This window comes from Monopterus albus, unplaced genomic scaffold (assembly GCF_001952655.1).
Source record: "Monopterus albus unplaced genomic scaffold, M_albus_1.0 scaffold209.1, whole genome shotgun sequence".
NCBI classification, from domain to species: domain Eukaryota; kingdom Metazoa; phylum Chordata; class Actinopteri; order Synbranchiformes; family Synbranchidae; genus Monopterus; species Monopterus albus.
In genome coordinates, this window is record NW_018128089.1 from 1,196,782 (window position 1) to 1,217,461 (window position 20,680).

The window sequence follows — 20,680 nt, forward strand, 5'->3', positions numbered from 1 at the left end:
CTGTGCTACTTTGCAGGGCTGCAGCCAGGGCAATGGTTTGTACTGAAGTGGCAGTTACCTGTGTGTAATACTGCATTACGTGAAACGCCATATATGTTTGTTTCGTTGCATAAAGCAGCAATGCGTTAAGTATACTTGTTTGAAAATATTGTGAGATTCATTGGTATTGTAAAACCACATTTCCTCCCTGTGAAAACCTGTTGCCTCCTGTTTAATTTGTCCTGGTGCCGACTCTGGTGGTGATGGATTGAGCTGCTTTAGATTCAGATATTTCTAACGTTTTGTTACAGTCACATTATCAGAACATGCATTTGTCTTTAACACTGACTGCACATCTGAAGCTACTGCAGCACCAATCAGCTCTCTGCCCAGTCTCACCCTGCAAGGTTATTAGTGGAGACGCTCTTGGCTAGTGAGAGTCCAGTGCGAACTCGCCTGGACCCGAGGAGGGACTGACGAAGACTGTCTGAGGGATAGATGGCTGAGCTCGGACGCTCCTTCATCATCGGAGCTGGAGGCAAACACAGAGAAGAAGAAACTTTATTCTTCATCTTTGAAAAACAACAACACTGATCCTACATTTTCCATAATGCAACTGGATATGCGATGTGACAGACAGACAAGACAGGCACAGAGACAGACAGGTAGACTCACTTTTGGTCCGCAGAGCAACATTCTGCAAAGTTGAACTGTTTCTCGCCATCGCCAGCTTCTGTTGCTGTTTCAGAGAGAGAGAGAGACAGAGACATGTGGTCAGGCAGTCGAGGCAGACAGACAGGTATTCAGTAAAGACAAACGGGTCTTACCCTCTGCTTCATCTTGGCACAGCTGGCCAGACTGTCTCTGCAGCGGTTGTGGATGGTGACATTACAGGCTGGGAGAGCGACAGGTGAGAAAGAGACAAACAGTTGTAAGAGAGACAGGTGAGAGAAAGACAGAGAGACACACAAGTGAAAGAGCAACAGCGAGACAGACAGGTCTCAGGTCAGTAACATGTTGCTCACACTGTTTTTGTCCTGATGATGCCACCCAGTTTTCTCTGTAAAACAAGCTGGTTGTAAAACATTGGTGAGTTCAGTCTCTGAATGTGATTGGTTCATTCAGGCCATGCTAATCAGCCTGCTGTGAAGCTGAACTGCATGCTGGGTATTTATGTCAATAGAACTAAACTATAGGTGCTTCTCAGTACAAAGTTCGGCAGGTTCAAACTTCCATTCTTAAATCCAACCCCCCCAAAGGACAAGAGGACACACTACCAAAGAATGTACACTGCCAAGACGTTGAGCGCCAAACACTGTTTTCTCTTATTCAACTTAGAATTCACTTTCTCTGTCATGTCTGTGTCGATTAAGTTATTTGTCTGCAGGGTTTGTACTGTTCCTACTGGCGTTTTCACTCCAAAATGGCAACCGTTGTCAGAAAGCACCCATGTGGCCTCTTGGCATCTATACTCTTTGACGGCACAGCCAAGCTGCAACTGGAACACCAGCATCCCCGCTGACAGACAAAATGTAGCTGACCACTAATTAGAGCTAGCTAGTCCACTAGTGGGTTCTCATATCTCTTAAAATATCAGCATACATTTCCAGATCGGTATTACTTGGATAGACTGTATTGGCATTTTAAATGCTTCTCAGCTAAAAAAAAATAAAAGTCAAATGAGGTGGCATGATAGCAGTCCTTGTAAGAGCTTTGAGCCTGACTCTAAACTTCTACCATTTCTGTTAGTTGGCATGGAGTGCATTCTGGGGCACATGGTTCAGTCACACAAGTCGCTCCCGAAGCATCCTCGATAAAATGGTTAGAGAAAGAGCACTTCAACCCCTCTGTCTCACACACACACAGATGTGCTTGTTATGGTTTGCTGATTTGTCACTAAACAAACTGTAAACATAAACTTATGATCACAACATTACTGTGTCAGTTAGGCCCCTGGAACCTGCTCACAGATCCCAAACCGCTTTGAAAACTGACTTAACCTCTTCAAGGACCTGAAACCCTGTATTATGGGCTCAAACACCCACGAGCCCTGAAATTGTTTAAATCTATGACTGAATCTCCAAAATGAATTGCAGTATTTTCTGTTGTTTTTCTGGAAGGTGTGCTGGGTTCAGGAACAGCACAATAAAAATGAAAGCATTGTGGAAAGGTTACCTGGACAGCTGAGCGCCTCCTTGGCCGTGATGCTCCTGTTGCAGGAGGAGCACAAGGTGGTGGAGGACACGGTCAGGGAGGTGAACAGGTGACCGTTGCTGTGGCGGGCCTCCCTCTCTCTTGCCTCCTTCTCTCTCTCCTTCAGACGCTCCTTCTCCTTCTCCTTATTCTGAACACACAGAGAGACATGACGATCAGTACAGTATTGATCTTTATACAATAACTGATCAGTCAGTTTTTACTCTCAGGCTGAAGTGAACTTCAGGTGTCAGGAATTCATCTGTTCATTCATCTTTCAGTCATTTATTTCATCACGTTTCATCTCCACTTTGTATGATCTCACGGCTGTGACAAAGGGAACTGCGGCTGAAGTGTAACATCGGGAGCGTTAAAGCAGGTGTAAACACCCTGCTGTCAGTCGTCTGAGACCTCGTCAGAGTATGAACATGTTTGAGGAGGGAGAGGCTGTAAATTGCTTGCCAGATGAGAAAGTCAGGGACTCTTATGGGATTTCAGCTCCGAAATATGTTTGTTGGTTTCCATATTAAGGTTCAGTTGCTGTAATCCTGGACTTTTCTACTGTCCCTCTCGGTCCACAAGTGAGCAACAGCCTTCAGGCAGTAGGTCCAAAGCTGTGTGTATTCAAATGAACACAGGTGTGTCACTATGCTAATAAACACCCCACTAAATAAAAAAAATGCTGTGCCACAGTATTTTCCACTCCTTGACAGTGCGACAGGTTTAGTAAATATCCCCCATAGTTTTTCAGTCTTTTCCTGCAAATATCAACTAACACATGACCATTGATTACGTCTGGGTATCTAAAGTCTGAACAGTTATCATTTGTCTTATGATCAAAACATCTCCGTTTCTTTTCAGCTAAACATCGTATTCCTGAACATTTAAGAATAATTTCACTGGTGACCTCATCATAGTCACATTAGTTCATGCAGTTGTTAAAATAAATCAAACCTCGTACAGTCGCATCACAAAGGATTCACATGCCTTGTTGCACGTCTTACAATTGCAACAATACACAAATCTTAGTATACATTTTCAGATTCCTTTATGCATTCACAAATCCAAATGCATATTTGCAGATCTAGATCTGTGCACGCACGCCCACACAGACTGAGATGTAGATTCACAACTCTCCACATACATTTTGTACATAATACTTCTCCAACAATGACGCAGATACAAGAAGCTGTCTGTCTCTCTGAACTTCTCTTTTCTCTCCTGTGTTTTTCACATTAACTTCTGCTCTGAACTGGGAGGGGCAGGAAGTGGAAGTGTATGTCTGACTTTGTACAGTTGCATGGACATTTCTGCACTGAGAGGACATGTTGTTTGGTCTTCACTCCTTCAAAGGGCTGTTTGAGGGTTCACACCTGATTTTAGAGTTCAGGTTAGAACCAGATTTAGGTTAGGGTAAAGGACTAGGGCATGTGTTGTGTCAGTGATGGTCCTCACAATTATAGAGAGACCAATGTGAGTCCTTTCGTAACTAATGCATTCATTAGTTCTAGGTTAGACTATTGTAATACTCTGTGATGAGGGATTTTGCAAGCCTCTCTTTCTGGTCTTCAGCTAGTTCAGAATGCTGCTGCATACTCAGAAACAGGATCACATAACCCTCATTACATTGGCTTCCTGTTCATTTTAGATTGTTATTTGTTTTTAAAGTATTACATGGTTTAGCACCTATATTTCAGAGCTTTTACACTCTTGCGCATCGAGACCTCTTAGACCTTCTAATAATCGCTTGCTCTTGGTCACCCCCAGATCGAGACCTAAGCATGCTGACAACCAGGCGTTCATGGTGGCTTATGACCACGCTTCCCATGGATGTCCGGTCAGCTTCTGATCTGGGGGTCTTTTGTTCTCAGTTTAAGGCTTATTTATTCATGCAGGCGTTTGAGACAAGCTCCTCATAGGGCTGATAACCAGCCTTTCTAAAACTGTCATTAAACAATGAAACATGTTATAACCTCTCAAAGTCCACAGTTATATAACAAAATTATGTTTTTTAAACTTTAAGTCATATGACACACGAAAGGGAACAGAAAGTGAAACCTGAAAATATTTGGCTTTTATCTGAAACATGGCTAAAAATCTATATCAGACAATAAGGTATTTATAGATGGTTATGGTGAGAGGATTGCAATCTACATAAACACCGCTGGATCTGAAGCTGCTGATGTGTTTACAGATATACTGAACAGATTCACTAAATCAGAGCTAGTTTTACTGGGTGATATGAGATATAATGGGCAGTCATCATCAGACACTTTTTAAGACCTGTGTCACTCTTTAAATCACAAACTTAAAATCAAAGCTGGCCTCTTCTTGGGCTCGACCAAATATAAAAGCACTAGAGAAATTAACTAAGAAATGACTAAGTGCCCTCACAAATATAGTGCAGTTGAAATGATCTGTAACAGTGTTAGCGACCTCTCTACAGTCACGTCAATAAGGAACACCACAATCACTAAAGCCAAACCACATTGCATTACTAAAAGGCATTTTAATCCTTTTAATGAATAAGCATTTTTGTAAGACAGTTACCACAGAGACTTACACAAAGTTTGTTTTCAGATATTGATGAAGCCTTTTCATTCATCCTTTACAAATCTGTGATAAACATGCTCCATAAAAAAAAAGTAGAATTAAAGGGAGAAACAGCCCCCGGTTCTCAGATGACCCCTTGACCTTGCTTCATCAGAGAGATGCTGCTTGGCCAAAAGCTAGAAGGACAAAGTCAGTAACAGACTGGACTCAGTTTAGAGCACTTAGGAATAAATGTACTACAGAAATTAAAAATGTAAAACCAATATGGTTTCTTAATAAGCTTAATGAAAATCTAAATAATCCCAAACAATTCTGGAAATTAATTAAATCTGTCTCTCGATCTACTGCACCTTTGAAACTACCTGAATCTTTCAAAATAAGAAATGCCAAACTCACAGATAAACAATCCCCTGTTGAAGCATTTAACAACTATTTTCTGTCAGTCACTTCTGAATCAAATATGCATGATGCTGTATTAGGAACTCAGGACACAGCTTCTATTAAGTGTAACTCTGAAACAGGTCTTTTCAGTTTTAACTACTCACAAAATCTGAAGTATACAAAGCTTTAAAAACATATACTGCTCTAAATCAGCAGGTCCTGACAACCTTGACCCTTCTTGATTAAAGGCTGCAGTACATTTGACAGCAGAACCTATCACTTTGATTTTTAATGTAAGTCTTACATCAAATTCCATTCCTAAAATATGGAAATCCTCATTTGTGTATGTGCACTGCTCCAGATCGGTGCTCCATCACAGATGAGCAATTATTGTCCTATTTCAAAGCGACTCAGTCTGTTTTGGCTAAAGTTCATGAATCATAATTAACTCACAAATTAATCAGTTTGTGACTAAATATACTCAGTGATGTTCAGTCGGGTTTCAGATCAGGTCATAGCACAATATCTGCAGCAACTGTTACTAATAACATCATTACTGTACTTGACAAGAAACAACATTGTGCTGCTGTTTTTGTTGCTTTATCAAAGGCTTTTGATTCTGTAGATCATCAGATTCTGTTAAATTTCTACTGCTCTGAGACTACGGTGACACATCATCTATATGCGGGCATCAGACTCCTTAGTCCACAGACTTGACCCTGTTTACTGCTCCTCCTTAACGTTTCATTTTAGATGTAGGGACAAGAACCACTGTGATTTATATAGGTTAACTAAAGACTAGTAGACGTACTGTACGCTTCACACATAGCTGTTTAATTTTAAAGCTGTCCTTGGAAAACCTCCTGGGTACCTTTGTGAAATGTTTTCTCTTGCTCCAGGGGCTCAGAGCAGATCGTCAGATGGATCACCTACAGTAAAGCTACAGTCTGCTTCAAGTTCGGAAAAACTGCATTTTCATTTTATGTAAAAATCTACAGGAGAAACTTCAACTGAAAAAAGAGAAGCTATTTAAATGTCATATTACAGAAATACTTCAGGAGGATTGTAACAGTTTTACATGACTTGGTTTTATGCTCATATTTCACAGATCATACTTTATTGTCTAGCGCGTGACTGATATGTAGAGTGTATGTTGTTGTGTGACTCTTTGATGCTGCCATTTTGGCCAGGTGTCTCTACAGAGACCTGCTGGTTAAATAAAGGATAGATAAAATAAAATAAAAACAGGAAACAATGGATGCATTGCACAAATATTTTGGTGAATAACTAAGTCAAAGGGACTGACATGTACACACTATATCCTATACAGCTTTTTAGTGTGTCTATTATTTTATTATATTCCAAGAGCTTCTTGTTTGTTTTTTCTTACCTGCCCTGTCTCTGTGCTTCTCTAACATGTGCAATTCGGGATCAATAAATGATCTCAGCTTATACAGCTCATTTACAACAGTCAATACATTTTAGAGAAAATATCACTTTAAGCAGATTATTTTCTGTCAACATCATGAGGAAATGTTAATTTATGTAGTAGCAAAGATGTTGATACTGAACATTTCAGTAAAATGTTCAATATAAAGACAAAGTATTTAACTTGTTCTCCACCAGAATCTCTGATCTCACAGTCCAACCTCCACCTCTGGCTTTTGAAAATGTTTCTCGGAGCTTCAGGTTCGGCTTAGACAAACATGGAGGTCTGGTTTCATACAGAACCAGTTCACAGTTCCTTCAGACATTTAGCCAGAACCACCATCTTTCCTGAACCTGAACCAAAATCCAGCAAGCAAATATCATCACTGAGTAAAAAGATAAATAAACATGATTTTGGTTTAATATAACTGTAAAGTGAAAATTGTGGGGTTTTTCTGAATAGATTTGAAGACTCACTGAACTTTAAGAAACTCGGTGAAACAGATTAATAAACAGAAATGTTATCTGTAGCTCATATCTCTCCTTTAAACATGGAAAACTGTGAGTGGAGGTTTGGTTCATTGCCTGTTCATATAAACTGCCATTAGTATAAATGTCATTTATAGTTACACAGGTCTGATCAGTGAACTGACACAGATTCTGTGTAAATGGTTAAAACAGATTCAGTGATCTGGTGACAGTCAGTGATCAGCTGATCAATAGATAAAGAGCTCAGTGATGGAAGGAAATAAAGAGCGCTCTGTCTGAGGGTGGAGAGGGGTCATGAGACAGAAACGTGGAGCCACAGAGCGAGAGGCTGGAGATAGAAACACTACACCAGCAGAGTCACAAAGGACAGAGATGGAATTCAGGTGAGAAACAGGTAACAGGTAATTGATCCAGGTCATGGGACCTTCCTTTGTACCAGACCTCAAAACACACAACAGGTAAGTTTTAGCTGAAGTGAAGAAGTTACTTCAACGCCCCAGGTCCCAGCTGACCCGCCATGGAGACAGGCAGCACACATGTAACCACCACCACGTATGACTGGACACGTTTGATGGAAAGTGAGAGAACCCTTTAGAATGACTTGCATTAAATCCCTTAATGTTATAGTAATGAAAAAACATGATCTGTTCAGGAGGTCCTTTGTCCCCACTGCCATACATCACATCACTTAGCCAGTGACTAAGAATAATGAGCCAATAATCAACAACTCTGTGTGTGTGTGTGTGTGTGTGTGTCCCATACCAGCTGTCTTAACCCTTGGGTTTGCTGACTGCTACAGCGTGTGAGCCAGGGGACGCCTGAATGTCCCCAAGGAGGTGAACAAACACAATCTGTTTGAAATAGTAACACAAATCGCGGTGTTGTTCTCATCCATAGTGATCACATCCTTTGAATTTTCACGGTGTAGGGTGCAAACGGCGTGAAGCCCTCGGCTAATGACGTTAACTAAAACTAACTGGAGTCAGGAGCGAATGAACCTGGAGTCCAGACTGGAGCTGTGGGTCAGAGCTACACTGACTTTTAACAACACTCAAAGATTTTGAGCTTGTTGTTCAAAAGAAGCTGCTGCTGATGTGAACCATGACCACACAAACACGCCAGAAGGACCAAGAGTTTAGATCTTCATCAGAAACAGGGACATTTTCAATGATGATGAATGGGGATCGCATCCGAGACTAACAATTTCCTCTGCGTGGAAGCCTCTTTTAAATCATATGTATTAATCTATGATGATACCATGGCGAGCTAGTGGTTTCTAAGGATTTTACCAAGGAATGAGGTTTGAGCCAGGCTGTCTTTTTATGCAGGCGTCTGTGCCCCTTACACTGCAAACCCTGGATAGCTGCTTCTTTACTAAACACAACCGAATTAACTTGCACATACATGCACTTCCCCCCCAAAAAGAACACACCAACCCAACGTTTCCTCCCCCCAGAATATCTAACTGTGGGCAACAGCACCAGTCCTGCCCTCTGGGTGTATAACTGTTCATAAGTGGCATATCGTCATGTGTGTAACAATAAACGTGTGACAGTTATTTCCGGCAGTTCATCTTGTCTCTCTTACCACAGTGTCTTTTAAATCACCGGTTAGGGTGAGAAAATAAAAACAGGACACTGTAGAAGCTGGTATGATGAAAAAAAACAAACAACAAAAAGTAAACAATAATAAACACAGCCACACTCTGCCTGTTTGTCCTATAATTTCTAAATGAATTTGTGCAGGTTTAGACAAAGTGCAATGGAAACAAACCTGGTGAATGAACGCTGACATACACGTGACTCTGCTGCCAGTGAAGAGACAATCAGATCTGTGCAGAGCGATGTTTATGGCATTTGGTTAAATATAAGCTGGATGGAAACCCGCTTTAAGGCAAGTGACCAGGTTGTGGCAATAATCAAGGTGTGAAGAAAGAAAAGCAGGTAAAACGAGTTTGGGCAAAGCAATCACTGCTGATTCACTGCAGTTTACTGAAGCACCAAACTGACTCTTGTCTTTCACAAAACTGAGCTTATTTCAGCCCTGACCTGAAACCCTCCATCATATTTGATTTTGATTTGATTTGATTTATTCTTTCAAACATGTAAAGACAGTCAATATGTCAACACACATAATTTCACACATATCCAACAAATGCTAATCCAATATCAATTTGCTTATACCTAGTACATGCTTGAACGGAGTAGGAAGAAGTCAGACTTATCCAGTCCTACCCCATGACATCATCTTACCATCATTGGTTTGCAAGCAGTATCTCTACATAGATAATTTTGTTCTACACCACGCAAGTGATATACTAAAACAAAATTATCTATTCATCATGTGAAATGCTTAAAAAATGTTTCCTGGCTCAGATGTGATGATCCAACAGCAGACTGACTCATGTTTTGGCCCTCAGCTCATATTTCTACTCATAAATATGTGTAAACACAATTTGGACATTTATTATGTCAGGAATTTCAGTCAAGTGATCAAATGGTAAATGAAGTATAGGAACATTTACCTGGCTTCTCCTGAGGTGTCAGATTAATGGTTTTAGTCTGAGGAAATCATTTGTACTGAAACCTTTTGAGCTCGATTACATTGATACTTTTGATCTGTCTCTCGTGACCGCACTGTTTACACCTGTCAACAACAACTAAATAAAAACATAGATCATTCATATTCTTTACTGTGCGCAGAAAAGTTTACATTTGTTTAACACAAATACTTTTTACATTTTTCGAAAGTAGAACCTATATTTATTACAGCGGTGTTATTGACCAGTGAACTGCAAAGAGTGTGATTACTGCAGGTGTTGACTTTAGTCCAGATAAAACATGCGCTCTGGATCAGATCAGACTGTTTATCTTCACTGTGTGGCTCTAATGAAACAGCGAGGTTTTTAATAAACTGTGTTTGTATGTTAAACAGTGTGGAGCCGCAGGTTGATGAGTATGTACCAGGCGCCAACTTCCACGGGTGCAGCCGCCTTTCTGCATGTTTCACCAAGTCCTTTGTTAGATTTCAAAAGACTTGTATGGACCCACAGAAACGCTGTGGAGGCTGAAACAATGCAGAAGTATCTTAAAGGGCGATGACTCCTAAAACTCCTGACTCCAATTCAAAAAGCATCAACTTCTCTCTAGAAATATTGATTCTTTTACTACTACACCACTACACTATAGTCTCAAAGTCTTAATAAGTGGTCTGTTACCATAGTTTATCCAACATCTATCACTAGCAATAAGTATTTACAAAACATTTGCATTATACTGCCCAGCAGCTAGCTGGCTAATTAGTTAGCTGACTGTGTTTCTAGTGGTATTTTTAGTGTTTTCGAAATCAGGTGAAGCTGACTCCACTATTATCGAATACAACTTTGTGCGTGAACATTTAGCAAGTAGCTAAAATTACATGGCAGTGTGGGAAACAACACTTGTAGCTCAGTACGCAGCACAGGGGAAGTACAGCTCTGATTCATCAGCTCTGCTAATAAATAACTCACTTCCGGTTTCAGTTTAAATAACACATCACCATGGTAACAGACTGTCGCTCACTGTCAGCTGTATGTTAAAATCAAACCAGAGTTCAGGTTCATAGTTTAACCTGCAGGCAATCACAGAAAAAGGACTGATGCTACAGATAACCGACAGGTCACAAACAAGAGCTATGTCAAATAGCCAGAACCATGGTGGAGACTAAAACCTGCTCCATGTTCTGTCTGCAACAACAACTTTACTGCATCATTAAACTCGTACAGCAGTAAACCTGGTACATTTAGGTTTTACATTGTCATGTCGTATCACTACGGATCAAGTCTGCTAAAGTCCAGGTCCCAAGGGGACTCTGTGAAACTCTGCAGAAAGGCACTATAAAGGTCCCTTGTGGACTTGATGACAAGACAGGTGTGGCAGCCACAGTGGCGTCACCTGAGCCGACTGTGGTTTCTGGGTGAGGGCAGGATTGAGGAATGAGGTCACAGAGTGGTAGTGTTCTGATATGACTGGTGACAACCAGTAGGACTAGTGGTGCTAGATAAGTCGGGATGACAGCTGGATACCGAGTGGGCTGAGGCTTGTGAAGCCAGTGGGACCACAGTAACCGAGCCTGAGCACATCTGTAGATACGAGGCTGGGTCAAGCTGCTGAGAGGCAGCATACACCTGGGCAAGAGGTTGACACACAGAGACAGACAGCCAGCCAGCCACTCACATTCACACCTACGAGTCACCAAGCAACCTAAGCTGTGTGTCTTGGGACTGCAGGAGGAATCTGGAGGATCACTGAGCATTGATAAGTGTTTTCTGTATTTTCCCTTTGAGATCAATGAAATTCTATATTAATCTCTACCATAGTGTATATAAACATGGACAAGCCATCACCACTTCCTGCCACTATGCAAAAATCGTCAAAACATCACCAGTATAATAGCAACCATCTAGAATTGACACACATTTTGCAGATTCTGTGCAGTAGAGACCAGAGGTGGAGCCACAGCATCAGGTTGCCACTGAAAGCTTTGACAGAATAAACCACCTTTTTACCAGAGAGGCACCGACTGCAATTTTCTGGGTTGACTCTGATTTCCAATCTTTTTGAAGTCGGACCTGCTGATTCTCTAATCGACAGCATACACAGACATTTTTGTAACATTTCTTTCATGAACAATTTTATTGTAATAAAAATAAAGCACCTTTTCTCTTCTTTTTACACTCCTCCAAATAAAAATAAAGTGCAATATTTGTAGTTCTCCAAATATGTATGAACAGATGCAACAGGTAACAGAAACAGAAGAACGCCTGTTACCACTGAGCACACAGCTCTTTTTGAAGTGTGTGTAGTGCCTATTTGTTGTTTTACCATGGGCTGTATAAACTGGACATATACACGCATCCCACGTGTAGCCAGTAATTCCCTCATTGCGTGCTGTTTGTCGGAGTAGTAGACGTATAGTTTCCCTTCTCCAAGGTGTTTCTGTAGCTCCTCTGTGCGCTGTTTGTGCACCAAGCGCTTCCAATGTGGGGATGAACATGCGCCTGGTACAGACTAGAGCGCGAACCTCGCTCTGGGTGCATGCACATGCACACACTATGCTTTTGGTCTGTGCCACTGCGTGCCTCTAAATGTGATCGGAATACAATCAAAAATCTCAGTGATCAGCCGATCACGCTGAAAACTGGCCATTTCTGATTCATCTCTACTTTTTAGATAATTAAATAACTAACTAACTACAATCTAACCACAACAATGACAAGCTATACACACACCTGCCTGATTAATATCTTCCAAAAATGACAGAAATCACCTTTGGAGAATTTGAGTTTTTAGTCTGGCTCATGCAGAGGAAACAGGGTTTATGTGACCTATACTGGACAGTATAGGTCACATAAACCCTATACCGGAACCAGTATAGGTCACCAAATTTTGTTTTTAAAGTCTTGACTGCAACTTCTTTTATTTCTTTATCCGTTTATCAATACATCTGTATGTATGGCTGGATAAAAATACTGATTTTCCATTTTAATGTGATTCTTATTTCAAGGATTCCATAATGTACAGCTGCACTAAACATTACGTGTATGCAGAGGCTACTTGTTAGAGGCTAAAAGCCAGTTCATGCTTTCCACATCTGCATGTCCACTAAGGTCGAGTAATGTAATTTTCATCATCTTCTCAAACCAGCAAGCGTCCATGTGGACCCTGTGCACAGACCAAAAGTTTGCGTCCGCATGGTCAAAGCCCCCAATGCGCATGCACCAGGAAACCAAAATGAATGCCTGTTTTGAAGAGTAGTTATATGAAGACATCTGCTGCTACGTACCTACATCTTTATCATGCCTCATTAAAAGAGTATAAAGATACTAAAATGGCTCCGAACTCCTGGACGGAGATTGGCCAAACCCTTGGTAGAGACACAGGCTTGGTGTGTGCATAGATGGGTACATGTTGTTTTCTTTTAATGCACATGCTTGGAAAGAACATCAAAATGCATATGCTTGGAGAATGTAAGTGCATGCAGACAGAAGTTAGCCCCTCTTTTGGAAGTATGAGTTGGAGCGCGTGTGAGCCCCTCTTCCGTGTCCACGTATGCGCAAGGGTATACGGAAACCATTAATTCACCTTAAGTGGTTCAGATCCAGCTTCACAGTGTCTAAAATGTCTTCTTAATGGAAAACGAATTGTTACAACAAGCACAAAAAGGAAATTTTAAGTCAAAATAACGTAGATGATAGCTGGCTATTACAGGTCGTAAACTTGCTACACAGGCACAGGGCAAAAGTTTGCCTGAGGCCGCCCCCTCAAAGTTGACTAGTCGAATTATTAGTCATGAGGCCTGCCAGTTGACTGAGTCTCTTCTAGTTGAACCTTGGTTTTTATTTTATTATATTTCACTTTTTGTCAGCCAGTGTGCATTACAATAGAAGGCAGCCCCAGCCCAATAGTTTGTCAATGCCTTCTCCTCATTTTAGTGTGCAAAGCAGCATATTGCTCAATTCTACCCCCTTTGGTGACCCTGTCCGATGCATGGACGTACCAGATCCAGTGATACTATTTAGCAAACTGCTGCCCAGAAGGAGGACAAAATGACAGCATAACCCGCTAGGACAAGACACATAAAGGTGAGATTTGTACTTTAAGTGTTTTCAAACATCGTGGTCTTTTACAAGAGAAAAGACTTTAACGTCATGAGGATGTGGCTGGTTTTGCATATGTGAGTCTAGTTTGCTTAAACATCTCCATTCAAGTTTATCTTATGTTTCTGCGATGTGCATCCATCGGACTGGGACTAGGAACTTAACAAAATGTGCTTGGAAAACATTGTAATGAAGAGGAATCATAAATATATATACTTTAGCAGTGCAAGTTGGAACACATCAAATGTAACAACATGCGCCGTGGTTAATTGCCAAGAGAATCTCAAATTTGTTGGTAAACTCGGTTATAACCATGTCTCAGAAGAAACAACTGCTTATAAGAGCATTTGTTTCAACAGAAATACCAGTCAGCAGCCTGTCTTGTTATTCTGACAAAACCATATGGCAGCCCGACATTAGATATTTCGCATTTGACTATCAATGTTAATGTGGTCGAAATCATCAGTGAAATTCATGCCAGTTTTCTGACAGTCTAGGATATATATACACACGCACACACACACACACATATATAAAAAAAAAATCCCCACTCGCCCCCCACTTTGGGGTGGTCTTGTGTTCCTTCCTTCAAGCACAGGTCCTCTACCAGAGGCCTGGGAGCTTGAGGGTCCTGCGCAGTATCTTAGCTGTTCCTAGCACTGCACTCTTCTCGACAGAGCTCTCAGATGTTGTTCCTGGGAGATATATACACACACACACACATATCCATTATCGACCGCTTATCGAGGCTTGGGTCATGGTGGCAGCAGGTTCAGTACGGTAGCCCAGACGTCCCTCTCCCTAGCGATGTGTTCCAACTCCTTTGGCGGGATTCCAAGGCATTCTCAGGCCAGATGAGATATATAATCTCTCCAGCATGTTCTGGGTTGGTCCGGGGTCTCCTACCAGATGGACGTGCCCAGAAGACCTCCAAAGGGAGGCACCCTGGAGGCATCCTGATAAGATGCCTGAACTACCTCAACTGGCTCCTTTCGATGTGAAGGAGCAGTGGTTCTACTCTGAACCCCTATATATTTTTTTAAGTAATGAACAGTCAAATTGTTGCACTGAACAACCAAATCCAAGTCGAATGACAAAATTCTTGGTCGGGTACAGCCCTACTTTACAGCCTATCATGACTCAGGATGTTAACTGACTGTGGCTAACTCGTAGCTGACTTAGAGGGAGAGCCAGACTGATAAAAGCCTTTGACACTGATCTGAGCTTGGTTTGCTGTGTTGAACAGATATTATCTCTGGCTACGAGACATGAGGCCGTGGAAGTCGAGTGAACACTGTGCAGCTTCTACTTTGTTTGGCCTGCTCCTGTTGGGAGCTAACGCCAGCTAGCAGCTGTCTGCAGGCATCAGGCTGATGTCAACAAAACGGTGCAGGTGAGCTGGTTTCGGTCCTGTCTGTGCTCAGACTGAAGTGGATGTCTGGACTGAAGCAGCAGCTGATGTGTGGAGCCATGTGGGAAAGTGTTTATTTTCTGCATTATGCAGAGTGATGACAGCATTGTTAGTGCTGTGAGGGTTTTATTATCCCCACAACACAAATACTGTTGTGTTTTGCTTCAGCTGTTTTACATTTGCAGAGGAAAATTCTTGAACACCACATTATCCAAACTCATGAAAACAACAGAATTACTCAATTGTTGAATGCTGAAACAAAGTTAGCTCCAAAAAAGCACTTTATTTATTTATTTAATCTTTAGTTCACCAGGAGAAAATGGCCCCTAGAGGTTTACAGGCTCTTTTGCAAGGGGACCCAAGAAAAACACTGGCATGAAAAGGTTTATGCAACACTGGCATTTATCTGAAGTAAAGGAATCATCATGAATCAAATCAAAATTGATGTACTTGAAATTCAAATTAATGGAACTGAAACCCTACCTGTCTGCCGGGATGTTTCAGCAGCTCTGTTTAATGCATTTTCAAATTTTGTCTAAAACAATAAGTGACATTTTAACAATTTACAGGCAGGTCAAAGGTCACTCCTGGCCCACACTTCCTGTATGACAACGTACACACACACACACACACACACACACACCTCCCCCTCCCCCCACTCGTTTCCTCCTGCAGGACAAAGCGGCCACGCTGCTGCTAAGGGACACACACTCAAACACACAAAAACAAACGGAAACACAACCTGCAAAGGTTCACAGTGAACACACACGCTACTAACCCCCCCCCCGCACCCCACAGAAGACATCAAAACCGGTTAAGGTGTGAACTAAAATGAAAAAAGTCCTTTTCCTGTTTCTGTGCTCCGCCACTTCACCGTTTGTTCACACACATCCTGCTTCAACACACATACACATCTGAGCCCAATCACCGATCAATCATCTATAATAACTATCGACAACCCTCGAACATCTGCAGTAACGGAACAAACCAAGGTCGATGATTTCCAGATGCGAGAGAGTGCGAACAAAGCGGAACAGACGGAAAGTGAGACAGACTCCCAAAATCCACTTCTCTGTCTGATCAATGACATCCAAACTGTCTGATCAGTTCCAAATCACCAGTATCTATCGGTATCGATCACTAAAGAGAGCGTCCACGCACCCGTGAGTCCGTTTCTTTCTTTTTTTTTCCGATGAACTCACCTTCACGTTGGTTTCCTTCATCCTGCCCTGTCTCCTGCTCTCCAGCAGCCGGGACATCCCCTCCGAAAAATCAAACCGCTCGCACCCGATCGATCACCTGGTCACAAACTAATCACTAACTCATCTATAACTGATCAGCGATAATTCCCCCGTTTTGTCGGTTCTGGTCCCGGAGCAGTTCACAGTCTGAAATCTGGGAGGCGGTACCTCTCGTTAACTGACAGCTCCCCTGTTTACTTCTGACCAAACACAGCTCAGCCCGCAGCTGTCGCTCTCATCCAATCAGTTCACTGCTCGCACCTTAAGCCCCGCCAACCGGCTGTCAGGGAACGCTTGTTTTTAACACCTGGACAGTAATGTGCCATTGTAGGTGGGGTCTTTAGTTATGAGAACGTGTCTGCGTGTCACGTGATCGGCAATAGCCAATCGGACAACTGACGAAGGTCATGTGAGTGATAAGTATAAGGCTCGTTCGCGATGAACTGCGCCTAACCTCGTAAGCAGGCGGGTGGTGACGAAAAGCTGCCGGGAAGACTGACAGTGTAGGCGCTGTTCACCCGGCTTCAGTCTGTATAGGAAGTGACAGAAACACAACCCTTGACTGTGGTCAAATAGTTGGATAATATGTGGTCAGTTTATCAATTAATGCCGATTTGGAAACTTGTTCCGACGTTTCCGGAGATGGCAGTGTAGCGGATTGATTTCATGGAATTATAACTCCGCTACACCAGTACCCTCTAACATCAGGTTATAAATCGTTATATAACATCTCGTTCTGAGAACAGTAGTCTGTAAGCAAGGACGCTGGTGTTCTACTTCCACACTGAGAGCAAGATGTTCTCCCGTTGTCGGAAGTTTGTATTTAAAGTCAGAACTCAACAAATGCGTACTCCCAGGTACGGGAATACGAATTTGGCGTACTAAATTACGGTTATCTTAACCCCGCCCCCACCACCACCACCACATAGAGTACAACAGATGTGTGACGTGGAACCACCGAGCACTGACACCGCCCACCTGGGAGTGACCCGCTGTTATTAATAAACGAACCTCCCCCGCTAACGGAAACGCAAAGAAACACAATAACCTACAGTCGAAATAAAGCGCCAGCGTGATCAATAACTGATATGTCTGATCAGAAATACTAACTACTACGACAGTGAAGCTATTACTTATTATCAGAAAAATTAACTTCAAGCATCAAAGGCACTCGCCATCGAGAATCGCCTCAGTGTTTTCTAATTAATTAATAAAGTGGGTATTTATAAAATGTCTCATCGTGTGGTTATTAGCATAAATAGAAACACAAGTGTTTATGATCCAACAGCAAAAGAACAATTCACATCCTGTTTGAAGACTGGAAAAACAAAAAATAACATTTTATTTTGATTCAGTTCTTCTTCATACGAGCTGGATTTAAATTATTAAATACAACTCAATTAACATTTAACTATATTACATTACATTACATGATAAGAATTGTACTAACATGTCAGCAGCTGGTGCAGGTGGCATGAATTATTTTGTTTCTAGTGTTTTTAACACTGGTGACAGTGTGTTCATATTGTGTGCACATACTGCACACACCTTCATATATATCATTGCATATTATATATTTGTAATTAGCCTAAATTTGATTAATGTTCCTACAACTCTCAGATCTTCAATGGACTTTCTGCTTCTGGTGTTTCTACTGATGGTTATACCCCCTCTGGGCTCAGGATAAGTATGTTTCCCCACAACATTATGAACTGCGCTGGTTTTTGTCATGTCAAGTTGTTCTGTGTTAAGATATTTAATTTCGCACCACCAGCCCCACAGAAACACATTTGTCTTCTCTTTTTGTAGCCAGTATTACTGCACCAACCTGCTGACAGTGTAACATTGAAAACAACTTGCTAAAATGCTGCTTGAGTGGATGGATCTTCTGCACCTTTCTCTGTTCCTGTCGACGTGTGATGTTGGAAACAGGTACTTTTCTGTTACTATCTATTCTTTGTGTCTGCGGCTGTGTTCTTCTTCTTCTTGCTTACAGGTATGTGCCAAAAAATTAGAATATCGAGGAAAAGTCCATTTATTTCAATAATTTGTTTCAAAAAGTGAAACTTGTATGTTATATTAGTTCACTGCACACAAAGTGAAATATTTCAAGCCTTTATTTGTTTCAATTTTGATGATTATGGATTAAAGACAAAAAAAACCCAAATCCAGTATTTCACAAAATTAGAATATCATGACAAAGTTCAACATTGTAGGCTCCCTGTGTCCCAATCTAGTCAGCTAATTAATGCAAAACACCTGCAAAGGTTTCCTCAGCCTTGAAATTGTCTCAGTCTGGCTTAGTAGGCTTCAGAATCATGGGGAAGACTGCTGACTTGACGGTTGTGCAGACGACCATCATTGACACCCTCCATAAGGAGGAAAAGTCTCAAAAGGCAATTGCAAAAGAAGCTGGATGCTCACAGAACGCAGTATCAAAGTATATTAACAGAGTGTTAAGAAGAAGGGAAGAATGTGGCCGGAAAAGGTGCAAAAGTGACAGGGATGACCGCAGCCTTGAGAGGATTGCCAAGCAAGGGCGATTCAGAAATCTGGGGGAGCTTCATAAGGAGTGGACTGAGGCTGGTGTCAGTGCATCAAGAACCACCACATACAGACGTCTACATGACATGGGCTACCGCTGTAGAATTCCATGCGTCAAGCCACTCCTGAACCAAAAACAACGTCAGAAGCGTCTGTGCTTGGCTAAGGAGAAACAGTACTGGTCTATTGCCCAGTGGTCCCAAGTCCTGTTTTCAGATGAAAGCATATTCTGCATTTCATTTGGAAATCAAGGTCCCAGAGTCTGGAGGAAGACCGGAGAGGCACAAAAGTCAAGCTGCTTAAAGTCTAGTGTGAAGTTTCCACAGTCAGTGATGGTTTGGGGAGCCATGTCATCTGCTGGTGTGGATCCCTTGTCTTTTATCAAGTCCACAGTCAACGCAGCTGTCTACCAGGAAATTTTAGAGCACTTCATGCTTCCCGCTGCCGACAAGCTTTTTGGAGCTGAAGATTTTATTTTCCAGCAGGATTTGGCACCTGCCCACACAGCCAAAATTACCAGTACCTGGTTTAATAGCCATGGAATAACTGTACTTGATTGGCCGGCAAACTCACCTGACTTAAACCCCATTGAAAATCTATGGGGTATTGTCAAGAGGAAGATGAGGGAACACAGACCCTGAAATGCAGACAAGCTGAAGGCCAATATCAAAGCAACTTGGGCTACCATAACACCTCAACTGTGTCAAAGGCTGATCGCCTCCATGCCACGCCGCCTTGATGCAGTAATTAATGCAAAAGGAGGCCCAACAAAGTACTGAGGACATAATACAGTACATTAACACACTTTTCAGAAGGCCAACATGTGTTTAAGATCCTTTTTTTATTGGTCACATGAAATATTCTAATTTTGTGAAATACTGGATTTGGTTTTTTTTTTGTCTTTAATCCATAATCATCAAAATTGAAACAAATAAAGGCTTGAAATATTTCACTTTGTGTGTAGTGAACTAATATAACATACAAGTTTTACTTTTTGAAACAAATTATTGAAATAAATGGACTTTCCCTCGATATTCTAATTTTTTGGCACATACCTGTATTTGTTAATTTTGAACAACATACTCATCGGACATGTTGTAAGTCTTACGTTTAATTTGGCCTATGTTATCAGTGGTGGGTGTAGAAAGGGTGACTGTGTAGTAACCCTGTACTGTACAGCACTCATTGAAACATCTGTTCACATCTGTATCCTGATTGCCTACTAATACCACAGCGACCAGCTGACATCGCCACCTGCCGACAGATGACGTTACCTACACCTACAACTCACAGGGTTCGAAATCAGAATCCATCAATGAATCAATTATTCAAAAACGTTATTGCCAAGTATGTTAAAATATAAAGAATTTGACTCCAGCTCAATGGACCCCGATGTGCACCAAATTAAATAAAAATGAAAAAACAAAAACTAAAAACGGACCTACAAGTAATAAAACACCAACTAATACTCCACTTTTGAGTTGGAATTTTTTATAGCATTATAAATTATTATAATTATTTATGATTATATATTATTAGCCTACTTGGAATTTTTTATAGCATTATCAATTATTATAATTATTTATGATTATATATTATTAGCCTACTATACTACTAAAACGTTTTGTATCAGTATATTAATTTACATGTAGGCTAGACCTACATTTAGCTGATCATACCTGTGCACTTTTAACGTTAAATTCTAAACACAGTACTTGTAAGAGAGTATTACACTGTGGCTTCGGTGGGCTGCTTTTACTACATTTTTTGACTGCTTGCTAACTTTAACAGGCTATTAGTCCACCGCTAGCCTACGTTTGAGGA

At 41.4% G+C, this 20,680-nt stretch overlaps 1 protein-coding gene across 1 annotated transcript in view; it reads right to left on the minus strand.

Moving 5' to 3' along the window:
* arhgef2b (rho/rac guanine nucleotide exchange factor (GEF) 2b) overlaps positions 1-16,611 on the minus strand; it is a 31,844-nt gene extending 15,233 nt beyond the window's left edge. The window contains exons 1-5 of the mRNA XM_020618838.1: positions 16,274-16,611; positions 2,155-2,323; positions 807-874; positions 655-718; positions 379-511 (exon numbers count right to left, since the gene is read on the minus strand). Coding sequence (XP_020474494.1) covers positions 379-511; positions 655-718; positions 807-874; positions 2,155-2,323; positions 16,274-16,330 — 491 coding nt within the window. The 5' untranslated portion in view covers positions 16,331-16,611. The remainder of the gene's footprint in view (positions 1-378; positions 512-654; positions 719-806; positions 875-2,154; positions 2,324-16,273) is intronic.
* Positions 16,612-20,680: the final 4,069 nt, after the last annotated feature.